The 25614-nt window shown below is 42.3% G+C and overlaps 1 protein-coding gene across 1 annotated transcript in view; it reads right to left on the reverse strand.

The window, feature by feature from the left end:
• Positions 1–978: 978 nt before the first annotated feature.
• epha4b (eph receptor A4b) overlaps positions 979–25614 on the reverse strand; it is a 70506-nt gene continuing 45870 nt past the window's right edge. The window contains 10 exon segments of the mRNA XM_026375046.2: positions 979–2848; positions 3041–3178; positions 3954–4057; positions 4059–4148; positions 4326–4475; positions 6315–6524; positions 9240–9301; positions 15503–15688; positions 15935–16060; positions 16818–16885. Coding sequence (XP_026230831.1) covers positions 2749–2848; positions 3041–3178; positions 3954–4057; positions 4059–4148; positions 4326–4475; positions 6315–6524; positions 9240–9301; positions 15503–15688; positions 15935–16060; positions 16818–16885 — 1234 coding nt within the window. The 3' untranslated portion in view covers positions 979–2748.

Here is a 25614-nt window from a genome sequence, read left to right on the forward strand (position 1 = left end):
CACTTTTTTCCCGTATGACCCGCCCCTGAACAAGTACTTCAGAAATCTCTTTTTCACAATAAAAGTACATAATCGTCATCATCATTGTTATCATTACAAACATTCTAACATTGGAAATCAACACTGTACATATTTTACACTATGATACAATCATATATATTGTACTTTATGCCACTGTTGATCCTATAGAGTACCACATATACAGGGACAAGAAAAAGTATGTGGTTTTCTGCATTAATTCATAAAATCATAAAATGTGATTTGATCTTCATAAGGAGTCAAGAGTATTAACAAATATAATGTGTCTAAAATAATAACAAAAACATTTCTGATTGTTTATGTTTATTGATAAGAAGTATAAAAACATCATAGTGCTAGTGGAAAAAGTATGTGAACCCTTGAAATAATTACCTTTAGGGGGTGTGGACTAGAGCTACTTTGACTGACAAATACCACTTAGACTTTTTGAGTTTGCTCTACGCAAGAAGTATACACTTATGTGAGCCATACCTCGCTAAAAGGAGCTTTCAGAGACTCAGTGATCAAGAATAGTTGATTTACATAAAGCTGGAAAAGAACACAAAGTGATGTCAAAGACTTTAGAGATTCACCAGTCTACAGTTAGACAAACAATCAACAAATGGAGACACTTTGGGACTGAAGCTACTCTACCAAGAACATGGTCAAAATGACCCCAAGAGCACAACAAACACTCATCAATGAGGTAAAAAAAACAACCCAGAGGGAAGCCATAGATTTTAGAGCATCATTAGAACAGGCTAACATCTGTGTCAGTGAGTCTACAGTAGGTACAACATTGAACAAGCAGGGTGATTATGGTAGGACACCACGAAGGAAGCTGGTGCTTATTAAAAAGAAGTTTGTCAAAGAGCATATTGACACTGCACAGCAGTTATCAATTCCACGGGTTCACATACTTTTCCCACTTGTGGTTTTTATGGTTGTTCTCAATAAAGACATAAAACATGTGTTATTATTTTATGCACATTATATTTGTTAATGAATGGAGATCAGGTGATATTTTTTGACAAATTAATGCAGAAAACCATGAAATTCCAAAAGGTTCACATACATTTTCTTGTCCCTGTATTAAAATGAGAGAATACACCAAAAGCGGGTTCAATGCTATTAATGCAGTGCACACAAAAAGAGTCTCATCATATCTAATCTTGTCATTAATCTGAGAGAAGCAGTTTCCTTCTGACAAGGAAAAACCAACAAACCAATTTATTTGCTTTTTGCTGTAAACAGTGTTTTGTAAATGTACCTTATGGGTGTTGGTTTGAAACTAGGGATGCTTGAAATAGGTTGGCATGACTGACTGACTGATAAGAAGAAAGTGACACAGTACAAGACACATAAATAATCTTTAAGTAAAATTGAACCTCTCTTGGTGACACAGCTGAAAATCAACCCTGCATATATTTCATCTTTCTGAAAAAAAAAAAAAAAAGAAAAAGGGTCAGTGCTTTCAATTCTCCTTTTTACTATTTCAACATAACACTGCAGATATTGTGGCTGGCCTTGTGTAACCATCCAGCTACGAGAACTGATGAAAGGAAAGCGTATAGTAGGAATGATGGTGTGTTTCCCAGATTAACATTTCAAGGGCACTGTACATGGCACAACACTGTATAACAAGTTACGCGTCCTTAACCATGTCATCTCCGTCATGACCTTTGAATCACCTTTTTCCTCTACGCAAAACACTAAAACACACCTGAAACATAGGAAGGCGACCTCTGACCTATGTCCAACAACATTATACTGTCATTGTATATTAATACTATAGCTAAATAGACAATGTTGCTTGGAATAGACAGTCAGGTTTGGAAGAGTAAAAGTTTCTCTGTGCTAACTGCACCTTAAGTAGTTTCTACTGTTACTTGGTCCTCGGTTACATCATAAGTGCAAAGCAGACAAGCGAAGGTGCACTGGGTCTAGTTGCTATGGAAGTGTGTCACTGTGGAAGTTCTTGTCCTGGTCAAATACACGATTTAAAGGACTTCTATTTCCTTTCTACATCAACTAGCAACATCTACATCCCTCTCTATCTCTAAAGGTCCAGTTTTTCTGTCCCCCTCACCGCACACATTCATGTCATTCCCTGGCTTTTTGTATACAGAGAGCAATGGAAGGGGCCATACACATACCAGGTAACAACTCCTATCAAGGCTGAACAATATAAACCTCACCACCAATGCAAATATTAGGTCCATCTCTACAGGTGTGGGACACGCAGCCCATATAAACATATATCTACACATATACATTTCATCTGACCCTTTTTAAAACTCTTCAAGGTGAAAACTCAAAACAAACAAAATGACAGTAAAAACCAACTGTACACCTCACAGACAGTGGTGATAATTATAATCTCATTTGTCATCTCATTTGTGTGTGTGTGTCTGTTTTTTTTTTTGTTTGTTTGTTGTTTTTTGAGCTGATATGATGTGAAATGATCTGGGATGCTCTACACGTGGCCTTGTTGTTGGACATGTGTCTCTCTGTTGCTCCATAATGGTGGCTGTGTTGTTGGGACTCTGTGTGCCTGTCGAGCGTAGGAAGAATGGTGAAACTGCAAGAAAGGTGGAGGAGGCAAGCGTCCATGTTGTCTCCATCTCAGTGTGTCTCAGAGTATCCATTACAACTTCATTTCAGTGGAGAAACTCTTCACAGGAGCATCCATTTTGGCTCTGTCCCACTGTGTATTTAATGCGTAAACTGTTATACTTGGACGTGTGTCCCCTGGGTTTGCAGGCTTTGCACGCTGGACAAAATCTTCTTTTGGTGGCCAGCCAGATTCACACCCATCTTTGCCAGCTCACTACAAAGAAAACAGAATATGTATATAGATTTTTTAAAAGGTATTAAAACATTATATAAATATGTCAGACATACTTATGTGAGTATCCTTCTTTCATTTTAAATGACACTTGAGTGGAAAGTTTTATCTCTTACTGATAATCTGAACTGAGAGTGTTTCATTTAACAGGGATGGGACGCCAGCTGTCTGTACCTGACACTGATGTAGAGAACTGAGTCCAAGCTGACATATCCAGCACTAGAAAAGTTCTCCTTATACTGGCCCATCTTGATGGCCTCCAACCACTCATCCACTGTGCTCACACTGAAGTCTGGGGTGGGCGCGTCCTCCCTGCTGAGATACAAAGCACACTCGGTGTCTAACTTGTGCTGAGGTCAAATTTTTTGTTCTTGCCTCTGCTATTACATCCAGCTATTGTTAAAATATGCATGATAATGAGGAGCGTTGAGAGGTGGCTAGTGCTCTTTCCTAGTGCTGAATATTCATTTTGACAGAATAGTTTTTAATTCTGCAACAGCAGCATGACAGAAATTCACATTAAAAAGAAAACAGAACCACTGAACTTTCACAGTGTCCACTAGCGGGTAAGTAATGAATGATTCATCACCTTGTTGTCCCCTAACACGAGTGTGTATGTTTTGAAACCGTCTGAATCTTAAGTAAGACTCAGAGTACATTTCTTGCATTAAAAAGGACTAATTGCACCTGTCTCTTATTGGTAATGTAGTACTTTTTACTTCTTGTCTATTGTCTTTTCTCTTGTGCTGGGATTCATTTTTTCCCCCCGTCTACTCTGAAATGGATGGAAACATCTTCTGTAGCACATATATGCTGCTCTGGAGTTCAGCATCATCAACTAAATGCCTGAAGTCTGAAATGTAAATGTAAAAATAACGATGTTCTCTGGGTCTATGCAGTACAGCTGGAGAGGGAGCCTGCACAAGAGCCTATGGATATGCTAACACACAAATCTACATTATATTACATTATATTCAAATCTATTCACTTCGAAATAATACTTCATTAAGGAAAATAAGTGCTAACAATAGCAAGTGTTAGTGAAAGTCTTATTTCATAGATGCATTTAAAGCTTTCGTCCACTGACCACGCTGAGCTGTTGGCCAGCTCTCTGAGGCTGGCTGGGTTTCGGATGAGCTTGTCCAGGATTGTGACAATCTGTCCAAACTTTGGCCTGTCACTCCTTCCCTTTTTCCCAGCAGTCCAACATGAGCTGGTGCAACACCACAGGACAGTCCATCGGAGCAGGAAGACGGTAGCCCTCATCTATTGCTTTGATCACCTACAGGGAGGGAGGCAGATATCAAGTTCTGTGATCAATACAAGAAAAGCAAATACATTTGTTTTCACTGGGAAAAACTGAGCTCAAGGTTGAGGAAAAAAATACATTTTTATTTATACAGGCGCCATGATACAGTAGGTCAGACTGTAGATGAGCGTTTTTGTGTTTGTGACTCACATCCTGATTGGACATCTCCCAGTAGGGTCTCTCTCCATATGAAATCACCTCCCACATGACGATGCCGTAACTCCACACATCACTGGCTGAGGTAAACTTCCTGTAGGCTATGGCCTCTGGAGCCGTCCATCTGATGGGGATCTTCCCTCCCTGTTGATGGTTCACAACATATTCAGCAGCACATTCTTGGCACACTGCGTGTCACCCTGAACTTGATGTTTTACTCTGACTACAATAATGTAAATATTGAAAAGCTGTTTTATTAGTACGTTTCTGGCCAAGCGCTGTTAATAAATCAAGAGTCTAGCTGACTAAATTAATTACAAGATGCTACCTGCAGAGAAGCCTGGTGCTGCTCTGAACCGTGAGATAGAAAGTAAGATAATCACCAGCTTGACCAACAGTCTTCCTCTCTGATACGCTCACAACAAAAGCCTACATTTGCTTTAATGTGCATTCTTGTACTGTACTTGACTTTGTCTTGCAATCACCTTTCTCTGCTGTCTTTTTCTTTCTCCATGCTGTCTCAAGCCTTTGTTGTTGATGCACAGATCTAAAGGACTCCATACTGTATAGACACACTAGGCAGTGCCCACCCCCCCTTCCTCTCTCGTCTGCACACACACACACACACACCGCACCTCTATAGGGCTCAGTTCAGCTTTTTAACATGCTGCAGCTGCCTCTGCTCCACCTAGCGTCCCCCATCTCTGCTTGGTCAAAGTCAAATAAAAGACAAAGCTGGCAAGTCAGTCTGCGCTGTACTTTTGTTTCCCCACCCCCCTGTCCACCCCTACCCCATCTTCTCTTTTAACTGCTCTCGCTGGATCCTTTCCCCCTCTTCCCCTATTCTCTCTCTCTCTCAGCCTCCCTAGATCTCAGTCTTATTTGATATCCACTCCTCTCTCTGCCTCAGCCTCTCCCTTTCTCTTCTCCCCTCCATGCCTGCAGCTCTCCATCTAGGTCTCCTGACATCAGTGTGAGTTTGAATATGATTGCAATAGAGCAGTCAACGGCTGATACACTCCTCCCAGGGCAATGCTAATGCCATATTAAAAATAACATCCCCAACACTTCCTATGAATATGAATAATGCCATCTCCTTGTGGGCATTTTAGATGAGTTACTCCACAGCGGTTCAGCTCACTGACGTTTGAGTTTCTACATTCTCTCAGAGCTCTGTGAGAGGATGGTGATGTTACCACAGACTTCCTTGATTGGACTGTATATAAGCGAAACCACACAGACGACGAGGAGCTGGTCTGTGTGTATTCATTCTGTGCTCGCATTTAGTTTTGTAAAGAGTATGTTTATGTCACAAGTCATATGTAGTGACCTCGCACAAACACGCAAGAGAAAACTGACTGCACTGTCAAAGCTACAGAGCCTTATACCTTTGTCCAGTCACCAGAAACATGTTCAGTATATAAGCGTTCTCTGTGTAGATGGCCATTGACACTGCTCATCAAGGGAGGCGGCATACTAGCTTTTACCTATCAAGCAAGTCTTTGTACATCGCTAAAATACATTGCAGCAATTATTGCAGCAAATTTTCTACTATGAATTATTGTAATTTATGCATAGTTTCATACCTGGAACCATTTTTAGGTGAAACAAGGAGTGTGAACTGTGACAATTAAAGATAAAAACACATATACTGCTACTCTTTTCTCTTGCTGGTTATTGTTAATTGACTGGGTTGGAAGTGTCTCTCTGTTTGAATCTCTTCAAATAGAGTGAGAGAGTGTTTTGCATTCGCTACAGGTTCTGTTTACAGAAGCGGGCTCTGGCTGCTTTCGCCCCCTTTGGAGTAATTCTGTTGATTTGAAAATTAGTTGTTGCACATTGTCTGTTTTTATCACAAACAACTGTGTAGAGGTCAATGAGTGAATTCACTATAAATACAGATAACGTTTATTTACTCTTTATTTTATTATTATTGTCTCTGTATTATTTATGACAGCAGCAGCCTGTGAGACCATGTCGTACCCTTGTAGTGTAGGCAGCCTCTGGGTCGTCCTCCAGAACTCGACTCAGGCCAAAGTCAGACACCTTACACACCAGGTTGCTGTTGACCAGGATGTTTCGAGCTGCCAGGTCTCTGTGAACGTAGCTCATGTCTGACAGGTACTTCATACCTGAGGCGATGCCACGCAGCATGCCGACCAGCTGGATTACTGTGAACTGGCCGTCATGTTTCTGGAAGGGACAGACAAGGAGAAAGATGAATTAATATACAGTGCACAGTGTAAATGCTGACATTAAGCTGCAGCAGGGGTGGCATAATGATTAGTGCTGGGTCCTTCAACAACCTCAGCTTGAAGTGAAGGCTCAACCCAGAATTCAAGCAGCCTTCACTGGCAGAAATCCATGCTTCTGATGTGTCCCTAAGCAAGCCTCTGAATCCCTTCCAGCCCCTGCTAACCCCGTGCTTTGACCTCCCTCTGGAGGGTGGCAAGCACAAGATGAATTTGTGCTTCCAGGGATCAATGGAGGATCACATAAAAACCCTACTTGCAGAGGATTGGATCTGACAGAGCAGACAAAACTTTCCTCTCTAACACCGACCATGTGACCAAGTAGAGCTCACTGGATTTCAGATTTGAGCAGTCTTTGGCACAGAGCACAGCCTGTTGATCGATGGCGGTCCAGCTCACCTTCCTCTGCCAATTATTTCAGCCCTGGGCCAATGGTCCCCGTTAAAAAGCCATCCATGTTATCAGTCACCCTCTCTCCTTTATATCATCTCCCCTTCCCTCCATCTCTTTGTTCTCTCCATCCATCTCTGTCTCTCCTCAGTCTCTGTCTCAGAGAGAGAGAACTCTGTATTACTTTGATTCAGTATCCATCTATCTATCTATCTCACTTCATCTTTCTGCATCTGTGCGCCCCCTCCCGCCACCTCCCCCAGCCTCTCCCCTTCCTCTACTGTTCTTTCTCTTTCTCTCTCCCTCGGCAGCTGTGGAGTAAGTTAATTAGCCGGTGGTTTTGTGAGATGCTGATTGATTGGACTGTCTAACAAACCTACAGACTTCCTCTATCAATCTGCCCACCACAGTGCCTTTGCCAGGAAGGAGGAGGAAGGGTGAGCAGAGCAGGGAAGGGGAGAGGAGAGAGGAGGCAACTGCGGGGCACGGGGTTTAGACAAGGAGATGAAGGAGACAGATGAGAAAGTTGGTAAATGGGACTTTTTGGGCAAATTTTGGCATTAAACTTAAGTTTGTATCCAAAAACTTAAAAGAAAAGTAAAGCATACACTGACGGGGATCCTAAGAGGGGAAGAGCTTCCTCGACAGAACCGTGGCTTTGTTATTTCTGAGGGAGAGCTGCTTAATAAATGGTCAGCATAATTAAAGACACATATGGATGCTGGAAGCACGGATGAGCTGTAAAACCCATAAAAGTGATTCTATAATTATACTGAGCCACGGTAGACACTGTTTATAACCCTAAGTACAATGCATATTATAACACACAACATGCACGCTAACTGTGTGGTCGTGTGTGTGTGTGCGCGTTCCACGACATAACACTTCATCCATTTTTTTTTTTTTTTTTTATCTGTCAGATTTCATTTCATTTTGCTTTAGTGTTGCTGATGGGATTTGTGTCTATTTAACGATGGGCCTATCATCACAGGCTTAATGGCTTTGGAGCTCTGCAGTGATTTTACTGGCTGACAAACAACTCAGAATATGAATCAGGGGGACTTTCAACGTGAGGCACGTTATGCTGCAACAATCTAGGTGTATGCAAAACCCAGTTCAGGGCTGCGCTACAAAATCAAAATCGCACGTTTGCCAGTAATGGCACATGCTTTGTATCAACATGAATGAAAAGTTAACTTAGAGGAAATAAATTTACATTTCTTACATATTTCATTTCTCGACAGGCTTGAGATGTGTTTTGTGACATGGCTTGAAGGACATAAAAACATCGATTCTCTCTCAATTCTTGTCATATCGTTGATTTCAATAACAAAGTGATACCTCCACAGCCTTCTTAGATTTTAAAACCCGTTCACTCATAAGAGATTGGGCAATAACCTTGAGTAAAATCAGCTTTTAAAAACTATTATTTTTGTCATAATCCGGCACGAATTTTAACTCTGTTTTATTATGTGCTTTACAATGGCATCCTTTAAAAAACATTGTTAGTAAAACGATTTTTAGTGCTGAATGTATTTGTGTTGTATTGATGAATGCGACTTCCTTTAAATATGTTTGGCAATTTGAAGTTGATTATCTAAGTTTTGTATTACTTAGAAAATCAGTATGGCTTTTGTGTTATTAAATTGTATTTGAAAGGAGCTACTCCTTCACTGAATACTGCACACAAAGCAATAGATTTCGTGTGTTTTATTGCCTGTTTGTCAGCAGCTCTTGTTTCTGCTCTGAGATATGGACACTAAATGCATTTATGGACCAGTAAGTAACATCATGTGATGAAAATGTTGAGAGGCCACACATCTGTCTGAATGTTTCTGTTTTCAAGCACACAGTCCACTGTCTAAGTAAGTATGATGAACATTTTAAACAGTTATGGTTCGTTCTTTTACAGATAATCTCCACTCTTCATGTGGTGATTATTTATGCAAAATGTGGTTCAAGTTTCGTTTTAGTTTAAAATCTGTTTAAAAACTTGAAATATCGTTGATTTTAAAGCATGAGTTAACTTGACAGTCCTTGGAGGACTCTGTAAAACTTTTAGAGACTGAATTCTCCAACTTTGTGAATTTAAGTCAGGCACCTTTATATATTTTTAAAAGAATGTGCCCTCAAGTACAGCTATTTGGAGGAATGGACTCTACAATTTCAAACACTTTACAGCTGGAACATCATTTTTCATTTGGCCTGTGTGAAGACTTGGGGCGGATGTGAGTGTTGTATTCCTTCCAGCTAAGCCATGACTCACCTTGAGGAAAGTATCCAGAGATCCGTTTTCCATGAACTCTGTTATGATCATCACGGGCTTACCTACGGAGACACAAGGCGAGGCAGTTAGTGAGGCGGGATTACAAGGAAGAAAGACACGAACTATAAAGAGATGGGGACAGAGGAGTAGGGGAGTCCACAGCTGTGGTCAGCCCTTCTCTCTGTCCCTCCGCCTCTCTCTGGGGGATAACATGGCATGTCGTCATCAGTCATACTGACAGCTTCTAATCAGCGCTCTCCATAAACGCCAGGAGATAATTAGAATGGACCAATCCACCAATATGTGTGTGTGTGTGTGTGTGTGTGTATAACGGGGGCCTCCTGAGATCTCATGAATACTAATCAGCCTCAAGGGGAAGGGGGTTGTGGTCTGATCGCTACGCACCTGCATGAGTGTGAGTTTGTGCGCATGTGGGTGTGATGAAAGCTTGGGTGACTGACAGGGCCAACGCTCAATGGTCCCCTGCATGACATCTGGTGGGGCTTACAAATTATTAACAAAGTACCTGCAATCAAATGCTCACAAATCCTCACATCAAAAAAAAAAAAAAAAAAAGAAAGAAAGAAACAGCCGTTGTCCCTGTTTTACAGGGTGCTCCCCAGATACCACCCCTACAGCCGAGCTTTGCCAATCGCAACCAAACACTCAATGTGCTGTTACAAATGATGGCGTGCGTCTGTGGCTTGTAAACACACAGACTTTGTCAGCTTTGATGAATAGGTCACATTTCCACAATCAGACCTCAGAGATGCTGGGGAAAAAACCTGGGGGAGAGATAAAGGCAGAACGAGAGGGGGAAGAGAGGCAGAAACTCAAATCCCACTATTTCTTTTCTTGCATGAAAAGAGCTCATTCAAACTGTCTCTATAAAGTAAGACATGTTCTTTGTGGGGGGGGGGCTCGACAATATGCTGTTGTTCCAAATGCAGTATCAGATGAATTGTGTTAAAGAGGGTTGTGGAGGGCGAGGGGACCCCTGGAGAAAAGATAAATGTTAAAAGTAGTTAATGGACGAATGAAACAGGAAAAAGAAGCAAAAGAGTTTTAAGAAGAAATCTCGATCTGAGAAGATGAGGAAAGAAGGGTATGAGGAGGGAAGGATAGGAACAGGAAGGAAGGAGGGACAGAGTGTGTATGTGTGTGTGTGTGTGTGTGTGTGTGTGTGTGTGTGTGTGTGTGTGAGGGGGGTTGGGGGGGTCAAAAGCTTGTCATAGAAGAACAGGAACAACACCACAGAGGCCTACAGTGAGATTGCAGGTAAAGACAGCAATACATCACCTTAAATGAATTCACTATCTCACTGCTAGAAAAACACACACACACACGCAAACAGAGTCGCCTGGTCTCTGGTGGTGGTGTCGTCTTTGACAGTAACATTAGTCTCAGGGATAAAAGTGAAAGAGAATTGGATTTTCTTCTGCTGGGGGTGAGGACTGCTGGTCACATTTATCTCCGCGCAGGACCTGAGTTGTGTGTTGTGGTGTATTGCTCTGTGTGTGTGTGTGTGTGTGTGTGTGTGTGTGTGTGTGTTTGTGTGAGTGTGTGAGAGAGAGCTGGTTTCAGGGCAGAGCGAGTGAGGAGGGACCGCACCTGATTTGAGCTCTGATCAGAGGTGAACATGCTGCCTGTGAGCTCTTACGTTTGTGCGTCGTCTCACAGCGGCGGATACAAGAGCTAATGAGAGATATTCTCACTGACTGGACGTCGGACTTTTCTCAGCCTCAGGGTCACGTCTGGGGTTTCTAATTGTGAACTGAACATTCTGCCTGAATATGCGAATGTGAATACACATATGTTATTCTGTGTGTAGCAGGGGAGTAGACAGCCATGAAATGGAAAACTGCTATAAAGAACTACCTCTGGAAACCAATTATGTGTTTGAGTGTGCGTCTGTGGGTGTGTGTGTGTGTGTGTGTGTATGTGTGTGAGCTCACACACAGTCGATGTATGTTACCAGTGAAGGAGAATATCACCTTCAGGCTCGCAGTGTTAGATAAGGTCAAGTGAGAAACACAATGAAAGACACTGACTCGGTTGTCTCGGGTTAGACGACCACGTGAGCCTGGCGTGTACTGACACACACACACACTATCGCTAGCCATCATCTGGACACCTGCCATAAAGAATTATCCCTACAACTCTGAGAGATAACAGAGGTTACCATTAAAACCAGCCAGACAGCTTGCTCCTTTTTTTTTTTCTTCTTCTTAATACACAGACACTCGACAGCACCAATGAATCCCTTTCACTTCTTGTTGCAACTTCATCACATGCAATCCACACTTCAAACACACACACACACACACACACACACATACAGACACACGCATGCTGACAGGACGGCGCCTCTCCAGCTCGACGTGAAGCTCCTCTCTGCCAAACATTCACAAGCGCGCCTCAATGTCCTCCTGAAAGCACATAATTAACTAATCACATTCATATTCATTCGAATTTATTGCCTTTCATTGCCTTCAGAAATAGAGCTAAAACACTTCCCAGTGTATAGTTGTGTGTGTGTGTGTGTGTGTGTGTGTGTGTGTGTGTGTGTGTGTGTGTAGATTGGATATTGATGTTCTGCCAGGTGGAGTGTGTTATGGAATGGATCAGAGAGGACTTTGCTCCTTTTTACAGCTCTTCATTTACTGAAAGTAGAAAGTATTTCTGCAGGATGAAGCTAGGCTCATTTGGACCTTCCACGTGTAGTGAATTTGCAAATTGCTGTGTGCGCGCGTTTGAAAGTGATAGAGAGCACATATATACGGTATATCCGCTAAATTACATTATGAGAGACTGTGTGTGTTGGTGTGAGTGTAAATGAAAGTGATAGACTCCGTATACATCTGGACAATTACATTGTGAGTGGCTATCGTGTGCGCCAGTGGGCCGCATTACCACATTATTGAATGAGAAGGCCCAAGGTACAAACGAGAAAATGAAATAACTGCTGTATTGATTAATGTTAAGGGTCTGAACTAAATTATACAATGCTTTTAACACAGGACAGATCTCTGTTCTGGGAAGCACCATGTGAGGGTGTGGAGAAACAGAGAGACAGAAACTCAATAAGCTTATCTCCTCTCCTCTCTTCACCTCTCCTCCTCCCTGTCTTCGCTTTCTCATCTCCTCTCATTTCCTCACATTTGTCTCCTCACCATCTCTCCTCTCATGTAGCTGGCCCTCTTTTTCTCAAATCTCATCGCACATCCCCCCTGTTGGCCTCATTTGTTCTCAAGCCCCATCACTTCCTCACTCTTGTATCCTATCTCACCCATCCATTCCCCACTTCTCCTTCTCCCCTTGTCCTACACCCATCCTCAACATTTCTCTACTTTCTGCTTCCTCACTTGTCTCTGCAGTCCAATCTCCAGATCTGCATACGTATTCAAATAATTCAGGAAACATGGAAACACTTATTGTTAAATGCACAAAGACACAATTACTATACTGAAGACAAAGAAAGCCTGTGCGCACTTCTGCCAGTTTTAACAGCACCTCTGTGGAGGAGCTTTATTTATGTGTGTGTGTGTGTGTGTGTGTGTGTGTGTGTGTGTGTTAAATTGGGGCAGATGAGATGGAGCTCAGTAATTGAGGGTTTTCCAAATGAGCCGATTGTTGTAGCGATTGTAAAGCACATAAAGGACGGAGTGGTAAAACGGGAGATGAAGGGAAGATAGGGAGATGGATGGGGGGGTTCGAGGGGGGTTGCGTGGTGGTGGGGTTGTTTGGGGGGGGGGGGGGGGGGCAGAGAAAAGAAAAATCTGTTTTTTTTTTCTCTGTTTCCCTTTGCTGCATGTGGCACTCTACTTAGCATGACAATAGCAACAATCAGGTGACAGACAGCAGAGGAGGTTATTAGAGTGGCACACGGCATGGGCTGAGGGCTTATGAGGTTTTAAACAGCAAGAACACACACACACACACACACACACTCTCTGTGTCTGACAAAATGTACTCAGCCATAATAGACACTCATGCCCATACCAATTACAAAACACATATATGCACGTCCGTTAATACAACTACAACCCAATAATTGGAGTCATCACTACTATGGCTAGAAAAATCCTTAAATTATGTTTTAATCTTCTGTATAAATGTTTTTTTATATTAACACTAGAAGAAATAAACAAGACACTATGATATTACACTGTTCAGTTCTGAAGAGGGTGATGAACAGCTAACCTGGCCCTGTCTAAACATAAAAAGTCCCGCTGACCAGTTTCCAGTCTCTATGCTGAGCTTAGCTGGCTGCAGCTTCATAGATACAGTCTTATAAACTTAGATATTACTTCAGTATCATTACTCCTGCCATTAATATCATTGCACCTACTGCAGCAATTACGCAAAGCAATACTAGCCCTACTGCTGTTGCTGATTCTACTACTACTTACACCTACACAAACCAATCCAACGCACCTGAGCCCAGAGTGGTGAGGGTCAGGCTGCCTGATTAGACTGAGGGCAGTGTGAAGGGACCAGCTGGTGCTGGAGGAAAAAAAAGGCCTGAAGGAATTATTGACCCATCTCAACTCTCACCCTTGCACTCGCACATACACACCCTGGGCTGTGACCTGTGAAATTACTGCTCCGCTCGTGAGATTTGTTTCTGAGGGGCTCTATCAGCTCCTCAATGTGCCGTGAAGACAGGTGAGGAGAGGAGAAGGAGCAGAGAAACACATGCAAAAGTAGACGGGCACTCAGGAAAATACACACGATCACGCACGCACGCGTTGTTGTTGTTGTATTCACAGAACGGCAGTAAAAAGCACCTTATTATGTTAAAGAAGTTGCTTGTCAAGGTAATGTTCTTCTATTTAGCTGTTTCCATTGCCAACTGTGCCATTGTCTCTCACAGTTTGCCAGAATTTGGCAGAATAAAAAAAAGAAAAGAGCATTACTGAAAAGAAAGTGCTGTAATTACTACATAATGTCTGCCTGTCAGAATAAAAACATTTGATTGAGTTTGTTGCTGTATGTCTTCTGCAAACTGGATAGCAATCTTGCTAACCAAAGGTCTTTAGGTTCCTACATATGAAGTATTATTTGGACAAAGAGAGTGAGAGACAGAATGACAGAGTAAGAGGAAATGAATAAGAAATGCGGTGGGGTTTCATTCTTAATATGCATGCTACTGAATATTCATGGGTCTAAAACACATCCAATTAACTTTATGAATTATTAATATTCATGATAAAAGTCTATGCATATGCATTTGCTCTTTTGTTGTTGGCCTAAGTGCCACTGAGCACCAGAGTATGTGATGGACTGGAGATCATTATGTGTTTGTGTGTGACAGGGGGTGTGAGGGTTTGTGGGGCAGGGGTGGGCAGGCGGTTTATTTGTCTGCCTGCATGTTTACAATTCTGCGCCTTTATACCGACGCTCTGCTTCTTCCTTTTCTGCGTCTGTAGAGCTCCCTCAAATGCTCACACTTACACCACTTGGACAAGGCATGTTACACATTTCTTTATTCAATTATTATTATTCTAAAACTGCTGGAAACAGGTGGAGACTGCAATAACAAAATAGCATGCATGCTGTGCTTGTGCGGCTGTAGGACCAAAACTACGAGAACAAGACGAGTGTTCAAATGCAGCTGGCTTAGTTTTGATGTACTCTGAGATATCGTGAGAGGGACAAAGAGAGACAGACAGAGAGAGAGAGAGAGCGCTAGAGGGTGAGAGGAGGAGAGTGGGATTGACTGAGCAAGACCGAGAGTGAGAGAAAAATAGAAACGGGGAGCGATTGAATAAGAAGATTAGATGGACATAGAAAGAAAAAGCGAAGCGAGTGAAATAGGAATATGAGACAAGAGCAGGAGAGATGGAGAGAGAGTGTGTGATTGAGAGAGCGAGGCCCTGTGATAACGGATCAGCTATCTTGTTGAACCAGGCCTGTGTCTGTCTCACCTACATGAACACACACACACACACTCTCTCTCTCTCTCTCATTGCCTAACATAATCATGTGAAGTAAACAAGTGGCCATTTGAGAGGCAGACAGTCACCGTTCACATGCACACCGCCATGCGTCATCAGTGCGTTGCCATAGTAATGGAGCTTTTATCTGATCCAGGGTCACCATCAACATCCCCAACAGCTCTGCTGCGTCTTACACACTTAAGTCACAGACAGACACACCCACACACACACACTTACTAAAGTGTGCATACATAAAGAGGAAAGAGAGGCAAGGGAATGATTACACAACCAAAGACGCCATCCACCCAAGTCATCGCTCACATTTTGTGACGACACCCTCCAGCCTGATGATGTTGGGATGGTCAAACTGTCCCATGATGGAGGCTTCAGACAGGAAGTCCCTCCTCTGCGTGTCAGAGTATCCCGCCTTCAGACTCTTGATGGCCACGTAGATCTCCCTCTTTCCCTGCACTCGCAGCCGACCACTGCACACCTCCCCGAACTCTCCTACAAACACACATACACAGCAAAGTTTCATAATATTTAATATTGACTTGGAAAGGAATCCAGATTTTCTTTATAAACCAAAATTACCTTATTTTACTATTGCGACTTAGACAAGGAAGATTGTGCAAGCATGCAAATTTGACTCAAAAGAATGCCTAAACATTTTCCATCTGAATTCCCCTAAGTTGCGGTATTGCTGTTTTAAGATAATAATATAATCTACCTCTCTGTTTACTGCAAACTCACCAGCTCCAATGACTCTCTCTATGCGAATATTGGAAGCATCAATCTCTTTGGCAAAGTCTCGGACAGCCTGGTTGGGGTCTTCGTAAGTGTGAGGATGGATGTAGGTCCTGCTGCCTGGAAGCTTGACTTCAAGTGTGGAAAAGAGAAGCAATGGGGAGAGAAACATGATTGCATGCATGCATACATACACGTTTTGCCAGATGTATGGCTGCACTATTATTTAAAAAAAGTCAGTAGGATCCAGAGCTGACACAGATTCCTACTCGGTGTGAATGCACAGTGGAGCTTGAGTGTGGGAGCTCTGTTTGAGTGACATTACAAATTATTACATAATGAAACACATAAGTACTTTGTTAGCGATGGTGTTAAAATGAGTCATAATTTCAACAGGAACCCATAAGGTGCTTCGCTTTGCCAGCAAACATTTGTGCGAGAAAGTGTGAAACGATTCGGTTTATTGAGATGAGAACTCTGCAGCGTCAGAGTCTCATGGTAGCTGTATGCTGTTCTGTAGCTCTCGCTGGCTTCCTATGATACATCTGAGGGTATGTCAACAAAGAGTGTTGTATGCGACTAAATAAACAGTCATTTTCTGGGTTGACACTTTGGAGTGCATTTGCTCTCCGAGTGTTATACAATATTTTCTCCTTCAACATATACAGGAAGCAATAAATACAGGCAGTGATGTGATTCATTGCAAGTGGGTGTGACATTTGGTTTAAAGACAAGTTATGAGTGGAGGGGTGCTTGCATGAGTATAAACACACGTTACAAAAAAGGAAAAAAGTCACCGATTTTGCACAGCAAAACAAAAATGTGCCATATTTCTGACCATGTGTGTGAGTGGGAGTGTTATCGTGTTTCTGTTTGTGTGGGTCTCTACCTCGGCCGTGCTGGAACTGCATCTTTTCTTCATCAGGGTCCTGCTTGGCTTTAATGTATCCACAGTGCCTAAAAAGAAGTGCACAGCTGTATTATAGTCCTATAGACAGTATTAACCCACATCCTCACATCTACTAATTTATGATGTTTTAAGAAAAGACCCATGTTACACTGTGCACAGCCAAAAGCTGTGTGTATGAACAAGTGGATGTTTCCTTTTGTCTCTACACACCCGATTCTCTGAAAAGGAGGAGCCCTGAGGAAAAAATACAATAGATTTTTCTTTTTCTCTGTTTCTACTGTTGCTTCATTCCATACTCCTCGTGACGCGGTTATGCCTGAGGTTAAGCGAATGGGTGTGTTGTTGTGTAAAGGCAGATCTGCGCTCCTCACTACTCCTTTGGTCACTAACCAATGCCTTCAACATTCAAACATGCCCACATCCCCCTCAGAGCAAGTCAGCGCAACGATCAAGACAAAACATTGACAAATTGATCAACTCAGTCCTGCTGTGAGCACCGACCTCACGGGGGGATGCTGCTTGTGTGTGTGTGTGTGTGTTTGTGTCAGTGTGTTTTTCACTCTACTTTGTAAAGCTTCTGCTTCAAATCACCCATAACTGTTAGCGAGATTCACTGCGCTTTAAAATTTAGCACCAACATTTTAGGCCAAAAAAAAAAAAAAAAAGCTATAAAATATATAAACAGTTTCATATTACATCATATTTCTATAACAAGGCACTAAACCCAACATAAATACTGTGTGGCATCCCCTCCATTCTCCTCTTCTTCTCTCTCGAGTACTGCACAGGTAAAGTATCAACCAGTCAGGCTTTCCATCCAATGTTAGGATAAATTGATTTAGGCTTAGAGCCAAGAGTAGGAAGAGGAAGGAGGAGGAGGAGTAACAGACTGAGCGTGATTTAAGGAAGCAGTCGTGATGAGGACGGGAAGGAACAGAAAGCAAAGATTTAATAAAGAAAACTGATAGAGAGAAATGTGACAAAAATAATATAGGAGAGAGATACTGAGAGACACACGCAGCATAAGAAACGGAGGGGTGAGGTCCCGCTAGGCTCAGTAAATCTCAGTCATTTGGTGTTTAATCCTAGTGTTGATTTTACGTAGCTGAATGCACACAGTAACCCAGACATCAATAAGCTGTCGGGGGAATAAACACACACACAGACACATGAGGGTAGAGACTGGTTGCTGGTATTTGGGGGATAAAGTGGAGTCGGACCCCACCTGGTTATCAGCTGGGCTCAAGCCAACTGAACACCAAGGGACTATCATTACCCCCTTGACACACTCACACACACGCAGCACTCTGGGGCATGTGTTTAGAACATATGGGGAATGGGGACACGGGTCACACCTCTGCTCCAAGTGCGATAATCCCGTGAGGGCACACGCCCACACAGACACGTGCATGTAGACGTGTGCACGTTCTGCATAAACTGGATCCTGTGTATCTATGTTATTGTGTGTGTCTCCACCGGTGCATGGCTGCACATGTGAGTGTCTGTGTGTGTGTGTGTCTGATGGGAAATGAACACATTTCCATAGTAATTACAGAGCGACTCATTTCTCCTCTCCAGTTAGAAATGTCATGAATCATTAGCGCTGCAGTCTTAAACGTGGCACACAACCTGACATGGCCGTGGCTTTTGTTTTTCCCCTGACAGCTGAGTCTGTGTGTCTGTTTAAAATGGATATTTTATTTAATACCTTAAACTAAATGTGACTGACCTGTAATTTGTTTATTACAGGCTCCAGGGAACAATGCGGAGGCCATGATGCCCTGAGTATTTTTATTATAATAATTAAATTTTTTTATTCAGATTTCATGTTGAAACTGCAACATGTGGGAGCAGTACAAAAAACAACACACCAGAACAAATTGTTATCATAGTGTAATCAGACATTTATATGCAATATTCTCATTCGTGGTTCTTCCATGTTTATACAATTAGGCTGCTTGTTTTGTTTATTTTGTTTCGTGTTAATGGCCTGTTGTTCTCACTTTCTGACAAAAAAACAGGAAGAAAAAATGTTGTCTATGGTTATGACTCTGTCTAAGCTTTGCTCTGTCTTATGGGGTGTCAGCTTTACACCAACAATCTTTTAGTCAAATATATTTGTCCTATTGCTCTTTATTATTCCCAAGATACATTAGACTGCACTTTCTGGGAATCATCAATCCTAAATCTAAAACCTGAATACCGAATATATACAATGCTCTCATTATTCAATTCTCACTGAACCTGCAGTATGTGACAGATCTTGTCACTATCTCTGAAATATTTTCTAGACGTTCGTCTTCAATTTAAACACCTCGAGCTCCTTGACATCATGATGAGGATCATGTGATGCTGTATGACAGAAAACTTTGGAAAGGCTACCTTGGACTTTTTGGTGAAGTACAGTAGTGATTTACTTCATTCAGCTGACTTAAGCAGTGGATTTTTCAGCAGACTCACTCACTCTAACTTACGCTCACACTACCTTTAAAAAGGCTAATTGGTAGCATTAAAATGCCACGACGTAACCCGTTATGTCTTTTACAGTTGTACTTAAGATATGTGCATAAGGCTGTAACCTCGCTGAGTGGCTTGTTGCCTGCTATTGATTTGGATGCCACAGGTATTTACACCACATTGTACTGTAAGCAGTCATACTGTAGGTGCTTGAGCTGAACAGGATTTTTAACGAGACAGGCCTGCTTTGCCACTTCCTGCTACTTCATTCCTCTGTACTAAGGTGTGAGGTTTGCATCAAATTGCTCCATTTAGCAACCATCTAACTGCACTATACTCTGCTTGTTCTTATAGTACAAGCAGACCCACACACACATACACACACACACTGGTACGTATACTAACACAGATTTAAAATACACACACCTGTGCCAATCGAAAGAACACACACATTAATGGACTGCAATATCAGTATAACACCCAGGCTCTCACCTTTCTCTCTGCCTCTCTCTGTTCCACTTCAGTGAGGACAACAGGCTATCCCTGTCCTCCAAAGCCACACACTCCACATTTGCATATCAATTTACTTTTTAATATAATACTCTGTCACTCGAGACCCATTTGTCATTCTGCAAGCAAGCTTCCACCTTCGTAGAACTCCATCCATATATTACTGTTGCCAAACCCCCTCCTCCATTTTCCTCTTTCTTTCTGTCTGTTGCTGCCCTATATCTCTCAGGTATTATATTCTCTCCTAATTCTTCATTTAAATTAAAACATTCCCCTGTCCAAAACCCCACATCCTCCTTCCCTCTCTCTTGTTTCCATCCATTTATCCATCCCTCTTTGCTGTTTCTTTGATTGAAGGGTAGATAGTACGGCCTGTGAAGAGAAGCAAAGACAGAGACGGAGCTGGAGAGAGAGAGAGAGTGCTGACAGGCAAGAACACACAATGGGGGTCCAAGCCTGCATACCAACTAACAAGCAATCAGGCGGAGGGGAAGAGTAAGGAGAGAAAGAGTGGCAGCCATAGGCATACAGAGGCGAAGGAGAACATAGGGGATGCGGACAGGAAAGGTGCAACAGGAGCAAAAGATAAAGAAGCAGAGAAGGAAGAGTTGTGAGAAGAAAGAGTGCTAAGTAGAAAAAGAGAAAAGCAACAAGAGGGAGATGTAAAATCTTTACAATTGAAACGAGGAGGGATGGAGATGTTGAACACTAGATGGAGAGTTAAGAGTGGGAGAGCAAAAGATTGGCATCTAGTTGGCCAAACAGCAAGGAAGTTAAAATAATACCTGTATTTAATCTTCTGAGAATATTAAAGCCACAGTCATTCATTGTTTTACCCTCTTATTCCTGTTCAAGATAACTGGAAGCTGGATGTGAGCCCAGCGTGCATTGCTTAGATTCAAGCAGAAGCCTTGGGCGGGTTGCCAGTCCATCACAAGGCGAACGCAAGACATATCAACACTCAAATTCACTCTTCACACACTTCAAAATATGTGGATTATTCCGTTCATTTGACATTAGGAGGAAAACAGAGGAGGACAACAGAGCAAACAGAGGTTACCACAGAGGTGAACATTGGAAACTCACATGAAAACTGAGCTTTGGACTATCTGCCTGTCAGGTGATAGCCAACATTACTATGAGACTTGAGAAAAAGAGTCAGCTCAGGATGAATATAATCACCGGACATCATGTTTGCTGTTGAAGGAGACAACGTGATCATTCTGAGCACCCAGAGGCCATCATCTGCCTTAGCACACTGTGCTCTGTGCTGTGAATCCTCTGCCCTCTACATTTGCATATATTTATATGTATAGTTTACATATCTGGATGATGACTCTCTTTACATTTCCCTTTCTGATCATTTATGAAACCTTTTTCCCGGATTATTGCATTCTGTCCTTTTGCCTCGTGCCCGTACAGTTGTACAGGGGGCGAAATCAAGCTGATATGTGTCCTGCAAGAAAGGGAACAGCTCTGAAGGTTCACTGTACAAAATGCATGACGTAGCATGCGCCCTCCTTTGCCTGACATTGTTAGTATTATGTCACATCTTCATTTATTGGTCTATTAGCTTCAGGCTGCTTCCATTTACCCTCAGTCTGACTCCAGACTAGCAAGCGACCGAGACAACAGCTACGGCACTCAGTCAAGCTGGTTCCATGATAATTAAAGCCAGTGATTCTGCTGTCATTTTATTTTGCTGGTCCCCCTTACAGCTTGATACTGCAGCACAAAATTAGAGAATAAACCCCTGATACAGGTACAGTAGGACCATCACATCATGTCAAACATTTCTATATTCTCTGATAATGTGTTTGAAGGCATAACAGCCTGCAGTTCACATAAAGGTATCTTATCAGCAATGCCTGGAGAGTCACTGGAGTCTCTATTCGAGCTAAAGAGGGAAAAGAAGGAAGAAGGTGGGAGAGTGTGAGGCAGAGAATTAGGGGGAAAAGAGAAAGTGGGAAATAGAAACAACAAATCACGATAGAAAAAGAACGAGACGCAAAGATCAACATAAGCAAACGGAAGCTTTTGCCAGACAGAATAAAAACGCTTGATTATGCACAAAGGGCAGAGAGAGGTTGAGAAAAGTGGGCAGAGAATGGGGTAAATATGGACGGTGGTTTAACCTTGAAACAAAGTGGGACAGAAGCCAGACGAAGAGAGCAAAAACAAAGTTGTGTGCGGACGGCGATGTGTTAGTGACAGAGGCAGAGCGAGACAGAGAGAAAGGGAAAGAGTTTGTCTTCATGTGAGCGAATAACCTTGGACTAATGCTAACCTGAGATGTGAAGAGAGCTAATAAAGTGTGTATTTCTGAGCTGTGCGTTATCACCCAGTTTGTTTTATATGACTGGACACCTTTTATAGGATTAGACGCCGACAGCTGGCTGTAAGACGAGAATAGAAATTGATACACTCAGAGACAAGGAAGAGTCAGAGGGTGGTATTCATACAGAAACGTGTGTGTTGTCGCTCTCCTCCTCCTCCTTCTCTTTCCTTTGTGCCAAAATGAACCTTCTTCTCCTTTTCCTCTCCTCTTTTCTTCTTCCATTTCATTTCCTGTCTCTCTCCACATTATTTTCCCACTGCTAATCAGAATGACTAGAAAAATGAAATCAGTAAATCATTAGTCACCCCTGCGGCATGACACAATGAAATGACACATCTATCCTCCTTCCCCCATCAGCCCGTCCTCCCTCACCTCACAGACACACAGGAAAACTCACACACGCATGCACACACGCACCCTGCTGTGGGTATCTGCTCTCATCATTACTCATAATAATGGTGATTCCATTTAATATCAAGCTATTAAATAAAAAATAATTACTGTGAATCAAATCAATGGATTAAATTCGCGCTCATTATTCCACAGCGAAATTAAGCCCCATACAACTTGAAAAACAGAAATGCGTTCACCGCTTGGGTGCTAATAAACTATGAGGCTTCTGAAAGCTGATTGTGGATAAATAATTAGGAGTCAAAATAGCGTGAAAAAAACAACAAACTCTATCAAAAAGTCTGGGGGATGTAACCAGAGTCCGAGTTCTTCTTCTGGTCCTCTGTCTCTCTCTCTCTCTCTCTCTCTCTTTCACTCCATCTTGACCATGTCTGGCACTGGCTCAGCACTCTGTGACCACAGTGTAAAAAGATTTACTTAGCTCGGGCTAATTATTAGGAAGGGGAAATGATTAGCTGAGGAGTTATGACTAATAAATCTGTCTATTTTTCATTAACACCCTGTTTGGAAACATTTCATTTAGCTGCCGCTCATTAAAGAGAGTGGTAATGGAAGGAAAGGAAAGGAAAAGGGGAGGAAAGGAAAGGAAAGGAAAGGAAAAGGAAGGGAGAGGGGAGACAGGTGGGGAAGAGGTGGTGAGATCTGGAGCTAGGCTGTAGTAATTGGTGTAATGTAGCTGAATTTTTAACAACCTGGTGAAAAGGTCAAATGAGAGAGGGTGCGAAGCGAGAGGGATGAAGAAGCAGAGGAGTATGCCATCTATATCGTTAAGCGAAGTGTGTCTTTATATTTGCTAACAGATCAGCGTGTAGATAAGTGTGAAACTAATTCCTGTAATGATGTTACTACACCGACACAACTTGATTAGGTCATGGTAATACGTGCGCCTGCGCATGTATGTGTGTGTGTGTGTGTGTGTGTGTGTGTGTGTATATTTAAATGCGCTGTAAACTTTAAAAACCCCGGCCCGAAAGAGTTTTGGATTTGTCTTGATGTTTATGGGACATTTGATCGATCTCACTGCAACATCTGCTCATTTGCATAAAGCCTGTGTGAAATAGTTTTGCACCTGCAGCCACTGGCTTCTCTTATTGTGCTGGTCGGGAGCTCCACTCTACAGTAGGCACTCTGCAGACAAAGCTGGATTCGGCTACACCCTGCAATTTAGCTGTGTTCATCCAGGAAACATAAAAGCCTGTCTGAAGACATTACACGTCATCATCATCATCATCACCATCAACACCATCATCACATATACACACACACAACTCCCCCACGCTGGCCTGTTCAGAATCATTATTAGGGCTATTATAAAGCCAATAGACCGAAATTTACCATAAGTACCATCTGCAAAACATGGCTCTATTTTCTAATTTCCTGTATTTAATACTTGAAACCACATATTTTATTCATCCAAACTGAAAAAAAACAGAGATCCTCAATTTCTTTTCATTTCAATTTCTCACACCTTCTTAGAAAGCTACACGAGCAGGGACACACACAACACTGTTTTACACTCAATTAGCATTCTTCAGTTTCTCACAAGCGTCCTTCTCTCGCCACGTCTAAACGCGGCTCTCTGCTCTCAGTACTTTTTTCATCAGCGCACGCTTCCCCTTATTTTTTTCTTTCCATCCTCCCTCCCCTCTTTTGTGTCATTAACTTTTTAAGAATAACCCTGGGCTGCACAACAGATGCTGAGGAGGTAAAAGAGCTTACACGCGCAAACATGCACGTCAACACGACACACTATCGCGTTAAGAAGGCAAAGCTGTTGGCACTCTCTATTAGTGAGAATACTTTCTGCTAGAATCAGCCACATTATTATGACATCTCACTTTCTTTTGTGTCGTTCTCCTTTGGCCTCCCACATCTCTTATTCAGAACTCTGCTCAGAGAATAGTTGTTTTTCCGTGTTGAAAAACTGAGCTTGTTGGCTTGATCTCTGCAAAGTGACCTCACAATGTTTTTATTTATTATTTTGTCATTGTAATCAGTGGTTTTATGCTTGATCTTGATCTTGATCTTACCTCAGTGGAAAAAGAAATTACAAAAATGTGTCAGTAACAGTACATCTAAATTTGAACTAAGTATCCAATTAAGCACTGCTTATTTTTTCTAAGATTTCCTTTGACAGATTGTGGCCCTTGACTTCCTGGTGATTTATCTTCAGTTCCAACAACAGAAGTACTCCGAAACAACAGTCTGAGACACGTAACATAAAAAAGCATCACACAGATGCAAACTCCACAGTGACATTTCACCACAGCCCCATATTAAAACATGAACATTTAAAAAACACATCTGGCACAAAACCAAAGCCTGCAGCTAGTCTGAGAAGGAGGCTGAAGAATCATTAGACTGCAGACAAAGGGAGGCCTACAAAAAAACACAAACATACACACAGATGCCGTGAGGCAGAAGCTGTAACATGTTTAACAAGGAGTGAAAGAAAGTGAGGACCAAAGCGGAGAGCGCATTTTGAGTGAAAGGCCATCTGCTGAATCCATGGCTATGCCAGTCGCTTCCTAGATTCCCATTGCTCGCACCTGCCAGGCTGCCAAAGCACCCTCAGGAGGACAAAAACAGCAACTTCACACACAGCGGCAAACACACACTTGCGCGCACATACTCGGCGAGCAATAATGGCACACACACACGGCAATAACTGGTGTGATTTGTCAGCGCCGTGCTGCGTGTGAGGAGCTTTCGACGTTTTTTCATGTTTTCCCTCCTGCGGTAACAATAGCACAACAGCACTTTATTAAACGAGAACAGGACAGAACAGAATGGCCTGCAAATCAGCCCGTTTATGAGGCATAGCTGTTCAGCACGCTTCCAGCAAAAGGCTGCAGGGAGTGTGCATGTGTCTGTCTGGGTATGTGCATTGTACATTGTTTTTTTATAGTTCAGTGATATAAAAAAAAACTTCTATTGGGCTGTTCAAAATGTGGTCAGGATTGTGGATTCAATAAGGAAACTAGGTGTGAAACAAGAACAGAACGCTCGCCAGTACCTCTCTGCAGTCTAGTGATTATTGGGAAAATGATTTAAACAGCT

Source organism: Anabas testudineus, chromosome 17, assembly GCF_900324465.2.
Source record: "Anabas testudineus chromosome 17, fAnaTes1.2, whole genome shotgun sequence".
Lineage (NCBI taxonomy): Eukaryota > Metazoa > Chordata > Actinopteri > Anabantiformes > Anabantidae > Anabas > Anabas testudineus.